Source organism: Microcaecilia unicolor, chromosome 6, assembly GCF_901765095.1.
Source record: "Microcaecilia unicolor chromosome 6, aMicUni1.1, whole genome shotgun sequence".
NCBI classification, from domain to species: Eukaryota; Metazoa; Chordata; class Amphibia; order Gymnophiona; family Siphonopidae; genus Microcaecilia; species Microcaecilia unicolor.
Genome location: NC_044036.1, coordinates 305777306 through 305795187, shown reverse-complemented (window position 1 = coordinate 305795187; position 17882 = coordinate 305777306). Strand labels below are relative to the sequence as shown.

At 40.6% G+C, this 17882-nt stretch overlaps 1 protein-coding gene across 1 annotated transcript; it reads left to right on the top strand.

Moving 5' to 3' along the window:
- Nucleotides 1-228: 228 nt before the first annotated feature.
- Nucleotides 229-16675, top strand: LOC115473270 (Golgi apparatus membrane protein TVP23 homolog B-like). Its single transcript, XM_030208085.1, has 7 exons — nucleotides 229-397; nucleotides 1834-1913; nucleotides 4714-4858; nucleotides 8863-8952; nucleotides 12202-12333; nucleotides 13023-13151; nucleotides 15912-16675. Exons 1-7 carry the CDS (start codon nucleotides 386-388, stop codon nucleotides 15942-15944), a joined length of 621 nt encoding a protein of 206 aa, XP_030063945.1. The 5' UTR covers nucleotides 229-385; the 3' UTR covers nucleotides 15945-16675.
- Nucleotides 16676-17882: the final 1207 nt, after the last annotated feature.

Here is a 17882-nt window from a genome sequence, read left to right as displayed (position 1 = left end):
TCAGATGCCGCTTAACAATAAGCTTCTGAAACAGAAATGTCTAGTATTAGTAATCTTCTCAGTTTGCTCAGTTATCCACCACTAGCCTGCCTTAACCTCCCCATTTATTTTCAAAGCGCGGCGCAACCGGAAGTGTAGGAGCGAAGTTCGCTCAGCGAACCCAGAAATTACGTCAGGGCAGGAGAGAGCTGTTTAACTATCTGAATGGGAGTAGCTGAAAGATCGCGGTTGTTGTGGTGGTTTTGGAAGGACTTCCCAGCGCAACTATCAGCCGAGAAAGAGTGACGAATTCCTATGTCAGGGCTGGGCCTCTTGTCTTGCAGGCACTGGATGGGCCAGAAGACCGGAAGAAGCCACGTGGAAGGGAAGTGACGTAGCAGCAAAGATGTTGCGGCAGGTAAGCGGGTGGGTGAACAGATGCTGCTGCTGGAAGATTGGGGTTTGAAGTGAGAAGAGAGTAGGGATCCGCTCACTGAGTCGGGGGGATGGGGCGAGAATTTCACGAATGTTAATGTCCCTGTTCTGTCCCGGGACATAGTGAAAGCCCCCTCTCTCTCGCGGCCCTTGAGGATAACCACCATACAACTGCCCCTGCTTTAAATAAAACAATAAATTAATCGTATCAGATTATAGAGACAGGCAACAGCAACACACACATGTAAAACCTCTTCCTTGATCTGGTTTTTAGAGCTACGCTGGTCAAGTTGAATGTAACTACCGTCTACTATACCTAATAAATGCCTTCCTTCTACTCTTTACTTCTTCCCTTAACTAATCTCTATACAACAATAATTGTACCTGACATCCAAGAATAATTGTGTTAACAAAACTATGTAAGCCACTTTGAGCCTGCAAATAGGTGGGAAAAAGGTGGGATACAAATGCAATAAATAAATAAACTCTCAGCTCGACAAAAATGAGGCACTTAATAAGTGGCTTCTGTGTCTGCTCTCTCGGCAATGGTGATACTCGAGAGGGCGAGTCACTGCTAATGTATTATTGGTGCTGAACTGGGATTCTGGTTTTACATTGAATAACTCGTGTTTATTAAGTGGGGATAGTTTCATTTCTACCTCCTTCTTGCTTACATAAAGTAAGATATGTAGCTGTCTTAAATCTTAGCAGCCACTGAATGCTAGTGCAAATTTGTCCGGTAAAATACATCAATGCTTTCACAGTTCCATGCCTAAAAAGGAGACGGTACATTCACAGTAAAATGTGACAGTATAGTAGGAATGCCCCAACAGTTATTATACAGGTTTTGTGCTTACTGTGTATTAAATTTTGTGTTTTAATGCATGCTAAATGCAAAGCTTTACTCTCCTTTAGACTACAGGCCCATCAGTGTTTTCATGCCCTGAGGCGCTTTATAAATCTAACATAGTAGATAACGGCAGATAAAAAGACCTTTATGGTCCATCCAGTCTGCCCAAAAAGATAAATGTAGCACAAAGTATACTTCATATGTATACCTAATCTTGATTTGTCCTTGCCGTTTCCAGGGCATAGACTGTAGAAGTCTACCTGGTACTGTCGTTTTCCAACTTCTGAAGTTGTCATCAAAGCTCCAGCCCATCCAATTCTGGCCAAACATGATCAGGGCACAGACCATTGAAGTCTGCCCAGCACTAGCTTTGCTTTCCAATTACTGGTGTTGCTATCTAGTTCAGGAAAGGGAGTTTTATCAAGTCACTTAAAGTTGCACAATGAGTGATGAATTGTGTGTGTTACTTCACAGTTTCTAGTTTTTCCAGCTTTGTCTTCTAGCCATCAGCCCTCCAGATTGAACAGATCTGTGATGACACTTGCCTAAATGTTCTTTATTCTTTTCAGGATAGTGATGAGACTGAAGATGTGTCATTGTTTGATGCTGATGAAGATGGCTCTAGGAAACCTAAAAAGTCTAAGATAAGGTACTAGATATAGCCTTGTAGTTCACATTTCTTGGAAGTATTGTCCCTACATATCTGGAAAAATGTTTTGATTTTGAATAGTCATTTATGTAGCTTTGTAACAAAATGTTTCACAAACAAAGTTTGATATTGGGTATATTTATATATAAAACAACTTATTCTAATATTTTAAATTGTCTTCCAGTTTTTTGTTTTCTTTTGTCTAACTCCAGCATGGCCAAGCAACACGTCATAGCAGTTTTTTTCACCAGCAGGGATCACTGCATTAATGGTAGCCATCTTTTCTTCCTGGCTTCAGCTTGTTTTCTCTCTTTTGCACTTGATCCTTGCTGAGTTCATCAGACAGTAGACTTGAATTTGAGTCTGCCGTGCACAGTGTTGCAGCTTTCACCTTGGAACCAACCCAACATTAAATAACTTTTTTTTATAATTGTTTGTAATTCTGAACAAAAATATATCTTTACTACCAAAATGATGAATATAGATAGAACAATTTATATGCTTCTAGTCTGAACCTAGGATTTTTAGTTCTCATAGAGGCCCTTTTACAGAGCGGCGGTAAGCCTAACGCAGGCTTACCGCTCACTCTTCCAGGACTACCGCTGGCCCCATGAGGCCGCCGGTGGTAGTCCAGCTCCGAGCATGAGCCATTTCTGGGGGGAAAAGAAAACCCCTGGAAATGGCTTGCACAGTGATAACCCGGAAGTACTCAGGCATCGCCGTGCACTGCGTACTTATCACCTCCTCAGTGGGTAAGGGCTCCCTGCACACTGCCATGCAGTAAGAGTTCTCTTACTGCATGGCCATGTGCATCTGGGGCTTTTTTTTATCCACTGCGCTAAAAATGCCCCCCCCCTCGCTGCTAGCGCAGGGCCTTTTCCCGCAGCTTGGTAAAAGGATCCCATATTGATGTGTCACTATCCAAATCTCTAGATTTTTAATGTGTATACGGTCTGCATTGTGTTTTTTTAAATATTATATATTGCCCCGATTTAGAGACTGTTATCTGTTACTAATAGGACATAATTTCCTTATTGCAGCTTTTGTAATGTCCTTGTGGATGTGTGCGTGTGCACAAGAGACCTCTAGTGAAGGGGTTCTGGTATAATGTGCTGGTTGAAGACTGCTTGACTGTACAGCTTTGAACCTTCTTCATGTGCATCTAATTAAACATTTATAGAAGCGATAGAAAATGTCCAAGGGTCCTGGTGGTCTTCAGAGACAACTAGCGATGTCATTGTTTTTTCATGAGCAAGAGTGCAGCCCTAGATTGTGCATTTTGCTGGGCCATTCTTTTAATTCATTTAGTTTTCAACAATTTTTATTGATGACAGTTCCAACTGCTTATATCCAACATTGTGATTAATACATATATGCAAACATCCTAACTGATACAGCAGTGTCTCACTAGTAACAGTTGTCATCAAAGTTTTCCTGTTAAACAACAACAACCTTACCTCCTCTTTCCCTTCCCATCCTTGTTATGCTTGGAGTAGGGAAAGAGTTATCAAGAGCATTATCAACTTCCTTTTAATTCATTTAAAGCGATCATAAATTAGGATCTAGCTGTTTACTTCATTAAGGGGGTCTTTTACAAAGCGGTAGTAAGCCCAACGTGGGCTTACCTGTCGCTAATGTGGAACTACAGCTTGCCCAACACGTCCGCTGGCAGTATTTCGCCTGGAACGTGCCCCCATTTCCGGTGCTCTGGAGCTTCTTTTTTTTTTTGTCTAGTGTGGTGCTAACCTGGCAGTAATCATGCATCACCTCTGGCTGCTGTTACCGCGGGAGCCCTTGGTGGCAGTAAGTGCTCCCTGCCACATGGTAAGGGTTATCTTACCGTGTAGCCATTTGTTTTTGGAGGGGGGGGGGAGGTTTTTACCCGCTGTGGTAAAAAGGGCCTTGGCACACATGAAAAATGGCCCCCACCACTACCGCAGGGCCCTTTCTCCCGCAGCTTAGTAGAAAGAACCCCTTAGTGTATGTGCCATACTTGTGTGACAGTAAGCGAAAGTAATTTGGGGCCATTTATTGGTGAGGGAGTGTGTTGTGAGGCATGCTGCCGTACTGAGGGTTATATCCCTGAGATGATAAGAGACTTTTTCTGTTGAGAATGAATCATGCACTGAGTGAAACTCAGCCTGGTACTACACTATAGAGTTTATTGCCTACTCATTCTGTAGAACCTCGTTTGTAGTCTTGTTTCTTACAGTTTAGTGGCAAGTTGTTAACATTAAATGAATAGCCAGGAATCGCTTTCCTGGTGTTCTGTAGTCTCATTGATTTATTACTTTAGTAATAATGTGCTGTTTTGGCATACCACAGTAATGGTATAAAGATCTTTTCCTTATTTATCTCCAAAAAATGATAGCGAGGAAAAATAGCATAAAGACCAGTTAGAGCTGCCATCCAACCCCCCACTCCTAGTGTAACTCATCTCTTTCAAAATGCAAAAAAGTGTTGAGGATCAATTCTAGGCCTTGTAATGGCAGCAGGAAGCATAGATTTGAAAGGCACTACTGGCTACCAACCTCCAATTAAAATTGTCAGGTTGCCCAAGATATTAAAAAAAAAAAATAAGTAAACAACGAAGAGGAGATTTGTAGCGATTTGAGCATTGATGACAATTCCTGAAGTATGAGTCCAGACTCCCCTCTTTGTGTCCATTTAAAATCTCATTTCCTTAAACTAAGTATAGGGTTCTTTTCATTGTTTTGGAAATTTCAGACTTACTTTTTATAACAAACTTTTGTATTAATAAAAAAAAAGACTTCATGGTGCCCCCATTCTTTTCTTTCAGACACCCAATGGCCTCATTCTTCCACCTGTTCTTCCGAGTCAGTGCAATACTTGTATACCTTCTGTGTAACTTATTCACTAATAAATTCATTACCTGTATGGTGACCATTATCCTGCTGCTGTCGTGTGACTTCTGGGCAGTAAAGGTAAGGCTTCTCTAGTAGCTAGGTGTGCTTTCTTTTTTAAAACGTATTAATTGTTACATTTATACGCAGTAAATGAACACAGGTCCATTTTTGAGGGTTTTTTTTTTCAGTTGTGGGGGTGAAACTTACAAGATTAGATAACAGGTAATAACTTTGTATTTTCAAGTTTTCTAGGCATAGGACTAAAGGAGTACAACAACGTGAAAGTGTTTGTTCTGCAGTGATATTTGTCCTGACAGAGCCCTTCAGGACTGATTAGGGTTACCATATTTGCAGAGACCAAAAAAAAGGACACAAAAACATTAAAATGGTAATCTTTGCTAAAGAAATATTCAATCCTAGCAAATATGTAAATGGCTTTTAGTTAATGAACACACATGAAACAGTGACTGACTTACAGTGCAGCAGTAGACAATCTACTTTTCCAAAACTTCTGGATTTGAGTTTGACTGAGTCTGAGCCCAAGTGTACACTCAGCAACTTTGGCTGGCTTCTGAGATACATGTGAAAGTCTTTGCATGACATACGCTTAACGTTTTGCTGCATGAACAAAATTCATGCAGCAGGGAAACAGAGGAGATCAGCAATGCCTTTCTCTCTCTTTAACACCCCCATGTGTCCAGACTGACTAATAGGCCAGAGATGGTTTCTCTCATTAAGTAGTTAGGTCTGTTGGCCATAGACACAGAGAAGAAAAAGAGGATATTTTTCTAAAAATTAAAAAACCTGGAGGACATATCTGAAGAAGTCCAAAAGAAGGACGTGTCCTCCTAAAAGAGGATGTACGGTAACCCTAGGACTGATCCTTTGTCCATCTCGCTGTTCCTTTCACTCTTAGGATTCTTGGAATATCTTTCTAAACATTTCATTTGGGCAGTCATTTTAAAATTTGACAGTTCATTTTTCAGTTTCTTCCCAAACTGTTACTGCATCCTCTCAGCATTATGTATCATAAACTTTTCTAAATCCCTTTCCTAAATAAGACATGGGTGTGGTGGGGAGAAATCACATGGAGTAGAACCAGTATGAACATTCTGGAGTCCATGGAACAAGTGGGGAGGACCAGCAACAGAAAAGTACTACAAAAAGTACATGGAAAGGAGGTGAAATGCTAAAAGTCTCTTGTGGAGACTTCTGTCCTCATTTGTTTACTTACAACCCTTAGAAGACAAGAAATTGCCAAACAAGGGTCAAAAAAAGGAGTATTTGGAGGAGCAGAGAGCTTCTAAAAGGGGTTGACTTGATTTTTGTTTGTCTGGAGTTTATTTTTATGCTTTCTGAAAGTAATTAGCTCACATATAAGTTCTGATCACTTTTAATAAAAGTGTGGTAAATTGTTTTGCACTTACTGGACTTTAACAGCAAATATTAATGCACATGAGGTGTAAAGGCTGTGTGGTATCTTCTTGGGGTTGTGCCCATCTTGTCCTCTGCAGTTTTTGCACAGAAAATTCTTTACCTCATGTTAAGGCTATTTTACAGTGTGAATGCATTAAACATCTCTAATTAAGAACATAAGTGTTGCCATACTGGGACAGACCAAAGATCCATCAAGCCAAATATCCTGTTTCTAACAGTGGCCAATCCAGGTCACAAGTACCTGGCATGATCCTAAAACAGTACAATACATTTTTAAGTTGCTTATCCTAGAAATAAGCAGTAGATTTTCCCAAGTCCATCTTAATAATGGCTTATGGGCTTTTCTTTTAAGAAGATATCCAAACCTTTTTTAAACCCCGCTAAGCTAACGGCTTTTATTCATTTAACTTCACAAGTGAATGTGCAGTAAATCCACACCCATAACTGCCCCTAACATAACACATTAATTGCATGCTAATTAGCACAGTAAGTTAACCGTGCTTATATCATAATGGTGTATGTTAATTTATGTGTTGAAGTGCTTAACACACTTTAGTAAAAGGTCCCCTTTGTAAAGACAGAGTAGGATAAGTTGTCCAGGTCAGAGTTCTGTCTTTGAGGACATGTAATGAGTTACTCACTCCTCCCCCTTTCCCACTCCCCTCCTCCATTTCTTCTCATTTTCTTCAGAGGAGGTCCTTATGAGCAAATAGATGCAATAAAAATTCGATATTTTTCAGTCCCACCACTACTAATGAATTCTGTGTATTGGCAGCTGATTGAAGCCTTCTTGTATAGCACAAGGTTTCCCATTGCATTGAAAGGCAGTTTTTATATAGAAACTAGTAAAAGAAGCCTGTTTCAGAGCAAATGAAACGGGCACTAGCAAGGTTTTCTTCGCCAACACTCCCTCCCTCCCTGGCCAACCCCTTCGTTGTTCTGGCTTTGCTCCGCCCCCAACGTCATAACGTTTGACGCGAGGGCGGGGCCAGGAGCGATTTCCCACCCCCCCGCCTCCCTGCCTCCCTCCCTGCTAACCCCTTCGTTGTTCTGCCATTGCTCTGCCCTCGAGGGCGGGGCCCGGAGCGATTCCCCCCTCACCTCCCTGCCTCCCTCCCTGCCAACCCCTTTGTTGTTGTGCCATTGCTCCGCCCTCGAGGGCGGGGCCTGGAGCGGTTTTGGTGGCTTCACCACCACGAACCTTCGAACCTTTTTGAAGGAAGTCAGGGCTTGGCTTCATTGACGGCAGTGTCCTCAGAACGTTGAGGGTGAGTTTTATTATAGTAGATGCACTGGATTAAGCATGTCTTTTTTTTTTTTATATATTCCGGTAATAAGTAATTTTCAATAGTGTAACGCTGAAAATTATAGAAAATCTGTGCAAGTGCAGTTTCACCTTTTTTTATTCATTTAAATGTTCACAAAAGTGAAAACTCAGTTAAGGATGAAACTTTAGTATTTCACTTGTGTAAATAGCATACTTTGCCCTGTCCGGATACCAACAAATTTTCAAATGAAATTGTGTGCATGCTTCCATTTTCTTGAAAATTTACCCCAGGGAGTTTATGCACTTACACTTTACACCTGCTTTCATGCACAATTCTTCTGGGCTAAAATGTGTGCATATTTTCAAAGGCACATGGATAAATGCAGATATCTCCCCAGTGCTAAATCTGGTACTTTCATGACCTTCAATACAAGTTCTGATGTGGATTTGTAGGCACTGGCTACGTGCCACTTATGATGAGACTTCAGGGGCCTGAAGCCAAAGTTTGAGCAGACTAGATGGTTCTTGCTGTCTTTTCTTGATTAAGAAATATAGGGCTTCTTTTACAAAGCAGTGCTACCGATCAGCATGCGCTGAATGCGAAGAAGCCCATGGGAATTGAATAGGCTTCTTCGCATTCTTCGTGCCGCTTTGTAAAAGAATTCCGTAGTCTTTTTTTTTTTTAATCTTCTTTTCTTTGTTTTGGATGTAAAAGAAAGATTCCCAATGTTCCTGTCTAAATTCGCAGAGAAGACTTGTTAACTTGGTGAGGGATTTAGTTAGTTGGGTGACTATTTCTGAATTGCAGCTGTTTTTTTTTTTTGTTTTAATGTACATTACTAAACAAGAGTAATTGCATATGTATTCTAAGTTGCTTATATCCTTAATGTTTAACAACTTTAGATCTGTATTTAATGATATGAAACAATACATAATTTTATTTTCTATTTTAGTTTAGCTTGTCATAAGATGTCTCGGCTGATTTTGAGTGTTTGAGTATTTTAATATTGAAATTGTAAAGTGGTGTGTGTTTTATTGGAAGCCTTTCAGATCCACAAATGTTAAATATGAGAGAACTGTAAGTGGATATCTACTTTAGAACAACAAATGCCTAAACTAGACATGCTGAAATTTGGACCCTGGCAAGCTTACACTGATGATAACAAAGATGTTCCTTTATTTTGGACAACTCATTCAGACGTACCACAGTAATGATCTAAAGATGATTTTTATGCAACATTAGCTGACCACAATCCTGTAAACTAAAATGACTACTAATGAACGTAGGCAGAACTCAAGATTTTGCAGATATATGCGTACAGACAGAATGGATTATGTTCAGTGCTGGCTTTATTTGAATATTTTATTTTTTTTGCAGAATATCACAGGCAGGTTATTGGTCGGCCTCCGCTGGTGGAATCAGGTGGATGATGATGGGAAAAGTCAGTGGATATATGAATCTAGAAAGGTAAACTATGAAACCTATAACTTTAAAAGTCAAAACTTGCTTGTTAACTTGCTTTACAATAAAGTAAAATTATCAATAAGTTCCTTTTTTTGGAATGTTATTATTTCTTAGGGATCTTTTACTAAAAGCGCATATTATCTGCAGCAAGGCCCATAGGAATGAAATGGGTCCTGTGGCAGATGTTGCAAAGATTTGGGTTTCTGCCAGGTACTTGTGACCTGGCTTGTTGGCCACTGTTGGAAACAGGATACTGGGCTAGATGGACCATTGGTCTGACCCAGTTTGGCTGCTCTTATGCTATGTTAAGCTCTAACTTTTAGTAAAAGACTCCTTTATAGTGGAAAAAAAAAACACTTGATGCTTCAATAAAAACATCTTTATTGCCTTATAAAACCAGTTCAGATTCATACAAGGTTTGTCATCAATGAGATTTAACCTTTTATGAGTACATGAGAATAAACTTTTTATTGGACATGTAGAGCATGCAAATTCCATGTTCCCTGGCTTCCTCCCCCCCCCCCCCCCCGCCTCCTTTGAGTACATTGTGTTCTTCGTAATAATCTTGACTTGCTGTCAAGTTTTTTGTTTGTTTTTTTTATTGTACCATTGCAAAATGAATTTGGGAATGAAGATGAATATTGGCTCCAGAAGTAAGTTTCCTATGGTGGTTGTGAAATTGGACTTGCCTGTTAAATCTCCTTTGTTTGAATCCTGCCAGACTAGCCCAGATGAATGGGTTATGTCCCTATCAGCAGTTGGAGGCAAAGAACAACTTGCATTCACAGATCAAAGCGCTTGGTTTACTTTATGTTATTAATTTATATTCTGCCTATATCCAGGTGAATCAAACTCAGTACTTGCACAGTCTTCTCAATGAATAAAAACAAAGAACGTATTCAAATAAAAAAAAAAAACAACCCATACATTTGCAACTTGCCTAGATTGTGAGATATCATATATGTCTAATTACATCTTTCCATAAACCTTGAAAAATATCCTTTCAAAAGCTTCTTTGATTTACTCATGTCTGTTATTAGTCTAATCTGCAAAGGTAACTAACTGGTTCCATGCTGAAGGACCTGCAGTAGAGAAAACACTTTTTTCTTTGTTTCCTCAAAGTGTATTTTGTTCAGGGCTGGAATATTTTATTTATTTGTTGCATTTGTATCCCACATTTTCCCACCTATTTGCAGGCTCAATGTGGCTTACATTATGCCGTAATGGCGATCGCCATTTCCGGAATGAGAAATACAGAGTGGTAGTGCATTAAAGTTCATAAGTGATAGAGTAAATTAAGCAGTCAGGTATGGAGAGTTCATTACCGGAATGAGAAATAAAGTGGTATTGCGTTAAAGTTCATTAGTGACAAAGTATATAAGCATTCAAGTATAGAGTTCGGATTTGTTCAGTTCTGGTAAAGTTCATTAGTGACAAAGTATATAAGCATTCAAGTATAGAGTTCGGATTTGTTCAGTTCTGGTAAAGTTCATTAGTGACAAAGTATATAAGCAATCAAGTATAGAGTGTTCGGAATATGTAAACATTGTGTCCTCTCATCTCAGTGTACGATTAGGAGTATAAATTTTGAGCACCTTGGAGGGATATTAATCTGTGTCCTATTTTAAGGTTTTATATATCAAGAGTAGTATTTTGCAATTAATATATGGGTAGAGTGTGCAGCTCAATCAGTATTTTGTCAAAGCTAAAACAACTATGTTAAATGCAGTCTATACACACAGTTTTGTCTTTGTTTTTTTGTTTGTTTGTGTTTTTGTATCACTTCCCTTTAGGGATTCTTTCCCCCAGTTACCATGCTCACTGTACTGAGGGAGGGAAAGAATCACTCAGACCGATGGGACATCCCCGACAAATGTTCCATCCTTTCTTTCCCTGTCCAATTAACCGCTTCAAGGCAGGCAGTCTACAACCATCTTGAACTGTAGCCAACAGTCTTTCAAAGTCCTGGACTTTGGTCTGGTAGGATTAAAGGAAAGGAAATTATCAGGTAAATTCAAATTTCACCTTCCTACTCATCCTGTCAGACCAGTCCAGATAAGTAAATGTACCAAAGCTCTTCTAACCTGGTTGGGAGGAAGCCCAAGTTGCTCTCTTGATTCCTTTCTCAAAGGAAGAGTCACTTCAGTCTACAAACCTAACCTGTAGCATTTAGGAAAGACCAGTATAGGGAGGCCCATGCTGTGGCTCTATATGGGGGTCTTTTATAAAGGCGCGCTAGAGATGCCCATAGGAATATATGGACATCTCTAGTATTTAGCGCATGCGTATTTAACGCACGCGCTATAAATGCTAGCGTGCCTTTGTAAAAGGACCCCTGTGTGTCTTCCAGGCCTCCTTCTCCACTTTCTGCCCAGGTGAAGTGAGCTTGAAGATTCTGATAGCAACATCAGTAAAACAGGTGGTGTTACCAGGAACATTCCAGTATTTCTCTGCCTCCATCAGAAAATAGTAGCTGTCCATGCTTTGGCCTCTGCTATGCTCATAATGGTAGCCACGTGCTTTTACTGCTGCAAGCAGGAAATTGGCCCAGATTGGTGTTCCCTCAGTCTGGAAAAGTGTGCTGTACTGTCCGACACATCCTCCATCTCACTGGCTGCAGCCTGCCACTGGAACAGGCACTGTGCTGTGTTTTTGTTTTAGACTCATGGTCTCTTCTTGCACCAGGTGAAGGGTGAAAGGAGACCATGGTGAAGACATCTGGTTCCTGTGGAAGAAGGGGCTAACTCTAACCCCGGGGTCTGGTGACCCAGAAGGGACAGGTAATCTAGTCAAGAACATCTCTCCCTCCTCTGCTTTGAGCCAGGATGAGAGCAACTTAAAATCTGCTGCCCTAGGCCTGCCTTCTGATCCTGCTGCACTAGCTTCAGATGTCCACAATTTTGCTGGAAACAGAGAATACTGGATATCCAGTTGGGCTAAACCCTCCTTTAAACCAAGGCTTTGAGCTTTGTGTAGCAGTTGTTTTCTGACTCCATTTGCTGATAGGGAAACATAACCTACTCGTCTGGACTGGTTTGGCAGGATGAGAAGTAAGGAGTGGATAAGACCAGAGTGCTGGGACTCATGCTCTTTAGAATATTATTGTAAGTTGTGTTGTCAGATGTTGGCTTAAGTTTCACTCTCACTATGTTCAAGTCACTATATACTAATAATTTGTGTTGGCTAAGGAAACCTAAAATTTTGTTGTTGTTCTGTCCCCTCTTTCCAATTGGAACACTATTCCATTTTCAGGCATCAACTCAAGGGAAAAGAGCAACATCTGGTGCCGAATCTAGGATCTTCTGGCTGGGGCTCATCATATGTCCTATCATCTGGGTGATACTTGCCTTTAGTGCCCTCTTTTCATTTAAATTGAAATGGCTGGTAAGTGCAGGACAGTAATCAGGAGACAGGCTGAAACAAGGTGGCATGAATGTTGCAATTTGTATTTCTGGAAGAAATTTAAACACTTGGAGGTCAATATTCAGAGCGATTTAACTGGCCAGAAAATGGCTGAGACTCCCTACTTCATGGTTATAAATCCTCAGACCTACGTTTTCAGCATGGCACTGTACAATACATGCCAATGGAACAGTCCAAAATTGTCTTAAGATGTTGCTGCACTGGATGACACACCAAGCTAATTTTATGACATAGCATAAAAGACTGACCACTGTCAAACACCTTGCTGTGACTTAGCATGGCTGCTCAAATGTTTAAAGTTACTTAGTTCCAATTTCCTTATATGGAAAACAGCCATCCTGTGTCAGCTAGTGACCTTACTCAAAACCTGTTTCTCAGTTGTATATGGAATATGAGATGGGATATATCAGCTGATTTGCCGTTCTAATGATTGTTTCCTTGTGCTTTATTATCTTTACACTGTTCTGCAGTGACCAAGAAACAAGGTTTGGAGCGGGTGTGCATTAGAAATCAGCTGTGTATTTACTGCCTTTTCTTCACTTGTCAATGTGATTTAACAATTGACCAGCCAGGTTAAGCCAGCTCTTTTATGAGTTGAGTAATAAAAGCCAAACCTTGACATAAAGAGTTTATTTTTTCTTTCCCCACAGGCAGTGGTGATATTGGGTGTTGTTCTGCAGGGTGCCAACCTCTATGGTTACATCAAATGTAAAGTGGGCAGCAGAAAGAATCTAACCAGTTTGGCTACCAGTTATCTTGGGAGTCAGTTCTTGCGTAAGGTAAACATCTTGGCATTCCAACTTCTGTGCCCCTAAATCATTATTTATATAGTTATTGATATAGAGGTAATGCTGACACAATGGAAGTTGGCATGTGCCACCTTCAAGATTTGAATAACTGGGCATCTGTCAGTTTGTTTGCATTTAGTTCAGCTGAATTAATCTGGCTAAGGAAGGAAATATGTAGTACATGGCAAACAAACTATGGTCAGTGAAGGCAATATACTAACAATGATTAAAAATGGAATCAGCAGCTTAGCTATGATGTAGTGAAAAAGTGTGGGTATGTGAATCACATAAGCACATACTGTAGCATTAACACACAGAATGAAATGAATGGAATATTCATGTTTCCCCTGAGAGCATCTGCTTTGTCTGACTTCAGATTTCCAGTACTTCCATGTCCACATTTGCATTGGAAGCAAGTTATGATTTGTAGAGGTTTTGTGCTTGATTTACAAAGATCACACATCCAACCCTCTAACCATATATTTTTAATTTTTTGTGGACCATCAGAGAGAGGATGAACTTCCATCGAGTGTGAGGCAAAACACTTGCACACCAACACTTGATTCCTCACTTGTCCTTTTTTAATTTTTTTTATTTATAATCTAGTATAAAGAAAAAACTCCCCTCAGTATTTCATTGCATTTCATTTCATTTTTCTTCTTTTTATAAAATTTGTAACAAATATATCCAATTTATAGAAAATATGCACATATCTTAGACTGAGTAAGCTATTGAACAATGCCTCTCACAGTTGCAGTTCACAGAACTCCTGTCCGCCATAGCTCTATGTTTCGCTATTACAGCTGCATCAGGGTAATTAGCTTATCATTCATAAAGATGTGTCACTCATTTGTGCAGTGATTATCCTGCTGTTCCTCACTTATGTTGGTTCTTTAACACCTTCAGATAGAAAAAAAAATCTTTAGCACTTCAGAAGCTTGACACAAAAGGCAAATTGGGAGCTTTTCTACTGCCTTTTTTTTTTTTTTTTTTGACATTTTTAACAAAGCAGATTTTTGTGATCTGATAAATTCCAACCTTGGGGTTGGGGGAGAGGGGTGCTAACAGGGTGAATTTTTGGATCAGAATTAGAATTTTTTTGCTTACTGCAAAGATTCTTTCAGCTACTCCTCCCTCCCAAAGACGGTGTTTATGTTTAAATCGTTTTTATTAATGCTACCATGCTTACAGTAACCAAACAGTACAAATATTTTTGTCATTTATCTTTAGCAATGTATATACCCTCAACTTCCCTCCCTTCCCCTGGATCCCTCTGGTTCTAGTATTAATTTGCAGCAACAGGTTATCCTTAGAGTTTATAAACATTAAAAGTTCAGTAATTGACTCCTTGCACTGGGTAACAAAGTGTCTAAGAATGGGTTCCATCTTGTCAACAAATGTTGAAGATCTGGGTTCAAGTTCCTCTGATGCATCATCCACTCAAAACGTAACAAAGATACCATATGAATCCTCCACTTTTGGGTTGATGGCCCGTCTGGGGAGAGCCAGTCTAGTAGAATAGTTTTCTTAGCTATCATAGTAGCTCGTTTCACAAAAGCTACATATCCCTTTGGCCTTGGGGGGTTCAATCTTGGCCTGCCAAATAGTAACAGCGGCGAATAATGCCAGGTTGTCGCCCACCCTATATTTTTGTATATAACACTCCAGGGAGCATTCGATTGAATCTACAGTTGTTACAAGAAGGTTTGCACAGAAAAATGCAGAGCCATGCATCGAATACAGGGTAACACATATAAAAACATGTTTGAATTAGTACACATTTGAAATTTGTGAGCATAGGCACCGGTTATCAAAGCTGAAGCATTTCACCAGGATTAGCTGATAAGAGATTTTAGTCTGTCTGTTGTGTAGTGACGGGTTTCAGCAAAGTAAAATATAAATTAGTTAACAGGAGCATGGGAGAGCCTTGTGTACGGTATGAGACTGTACAGATTCAGGGAGCACTGGGCAGTGTAGGCAATCGAGCAGTCATACTGATTGGTTTATTTTCTATCTATTCACAAATTTATATACCACGTTATCTAATAGTCTATATGGCTACACTGGGTACCGAATTTTGATTGGATGCTGCTTAGATGGAACTTATGTGAGCAACAGGCATTGTAGCATCTATTAAGTCATCTTATAATAAAGAATAAGGAAATAATGATATTTGAGTTCTGTAAATTGCTGGGTTCTTTTCCCCTTACTCCTGAAAGGGTAGGTAAAAGGCAAAGAAAAGGTTAAAATATATAAAACTTTGCATTGATTGAAGTAGTTGTAACCTTGTCCTTTTCCTCTTAAACGTGCCAAGGTCATTACTTGATCCCTCTTTAACACAAATCCAATTATGCAATGTAAGCAGTAATTATATACAAATCAAAACATAAAGTAAATGATTACTCCGATATGTCTGACGCCATCTTATGTTGCAGTAGCAATTCAGAATGTAAAATCCATACCCTTGACAAAACGAATGAAAACTTGTAGTTTCACTTTCATCCTTTCAAAGTAAAACTCAAAAGCGCAAAACGTTTTCTTCCTTCATATAGAGACAGTGCTTAAGAGAGCAAACCCATCAAAGTCCACAGCACATCAATGCCAACAAAATGACGGTACTAAAATAAACCTATACGGAGCTGAAATGCTGTATTAAGTGCTGCTGTTCTATCAGGCCAGTGTTCTAATAGCATATTGATACCATCGATATTCTCAGTAAGGGTATAACTAAAACTTTCCTCTTGTTTACAGGCGATGGCTAAAGATAATCTGGAGGAATCATGAGGGCCTCACTACATGGAATTCCTTTTCTACTGATGTACTGCAGAGTGTATTTTCTCATTTAGGAGTTGGAAACTATATCTATGTACTTTAAAACCTCCTCTGAGGTTGAATGAATTCTCATAGCTGAGAGTTGATAGCTTTTGTTTTCAGTGCTCCTGTTGGAGTCCCGTAGAAAATCCTTTTCTTAATTCTGTAAACAAATCTGTTGCCAGAAGCCCAGGAACTAGGAAATAAATGGTGAAAGGGTTCTTCGGCCTCTGTTATCAAAAGGAAGAAAGGGGTCTACTCTGGATGGGTAGCTATTAAAGGGTATAGTTAAGGCCAAGCAGCATCAGAAATACCCTCCTTCTTCTAGGGATACACTAATTTTAAAATGTTGAGCTGGGGCTGTGGCAAATCATGGGGATTTCACCCAAAATAATTGTAAAGCAATATATTAAATTGTACAAATTCACTGATTCTGTATATATCATTCTAAAACCATCTCTGTAAATATGTATTTAAAAATTCTTACGCTTATGTAAATAAGTGAAATGTTTCTGATTATTTTATTTAGAAAAAGCAAGTTGATTACTGAAAAAGTATGTGTCTGTCTAAATTCTCACTGTGATTAGCAGATTTTGGTTTAACAGGGTGTGTTTCTTAGTGGCATGTAAATAGCAGTTTCTTACAAAATGGTATTGTGTTAGTAGACACCTAGATGTATTTTTGTGGGTGGGCAGACAGAGATTCTAGCACCCTCTGCCAACTGAAATCATTGTTCCATATCATCAAGCTGATCAATCCATAGACTGGTGGGTTGTGTCCATCTACCAGCAGGTGGAGATAGAGAGCAAACTTTTGCCTCCCTATATGTGGTCATGTGCTGCCGGAAACTCCTCAGTATGTTCTCTATCTCAGCAGGTGGTGGTCACACACAGCAGCAGCTCTGGCTAGGCCTCCAAGCCTAATTTTTAGGTTTTGTTGAGTGCCTGGGGTTGAGGGCTCTTTTGAGCAAGTGCAAACCTGGTGGTGCCAGGTCCCTCCTTTTCTCCCCCCTCCCGCTGGCTCCGTTAAAAAAAAAAAAAAAAAAAAATTTTGAACGTCCTTAAAGGCGTTTATTTCGACGTTTATTTAAGCGTCTATTGCAGCTACTCACTGGGACACCAGGTCGTTACAACTCGGAGCGGACAGCAGGTAATTTTTACCTTTTTATAGCGGGCAGGGGGTTCCCCGATTCTTCTCCTCGTGGCATATGGCGTCGGAGGGCGAGGGCGCAAAGGGTCGCTCCCCGGGTCGCTTGAGCGCTTCTAGAGGGGATGCGGGGGTCTTAAAGCCTGATTCGCCCTTGTTGGGTGACAGTTTCGTGACCGATGAATGTCCCGGTCCTTCCTCCGGCGTGGCGGTTTTTCCCGCCATAAACGCCCATCCCCCGCTCCTCGCCTCCGCCATCTTGGCCGGCCACGCGGCTCGGACGGCTTCTTCTTGGGCCGCCCTTGAGGTTGGAGACATTAATGCCATGAACGCCCTTAATTTGGGCGACGGCACAGAAGCGGCTAAAGTTAAGAGCCGTTCTTCCCGCGCGGCTCCTTCGCGGAGTTTCGCGCCGGACGCCATTTTGGATGCGCAGCATGTCTCTCCCCCGCTATTGCGAGCGCCGGTTGAGGGTGCGTCTAGGGCTGTTGCCCAGGCTGCGGAAGTGCACACTGGGGGGTTTCTCCCCCGAGTTTGTTTTGCTGCTGCATCAGGCCTTCCTCATGCACAACGCTGCCCCTACTCCCTCGTCTGGTAAAGAGGTTGAGGTTCCCAGAGGTAAACGTCCTCGGGTTGATTCCCAGGCCTTGGAGGAATTTGTCTCCTCCGATGTAGATGAGGGCAGCGTGTCTGAGGTCTCCCAACGGTCCTTTGCGGATTCCTTGGAGGAGACGGATCCCCGCTCGGATGGAGCGGATGACCCCT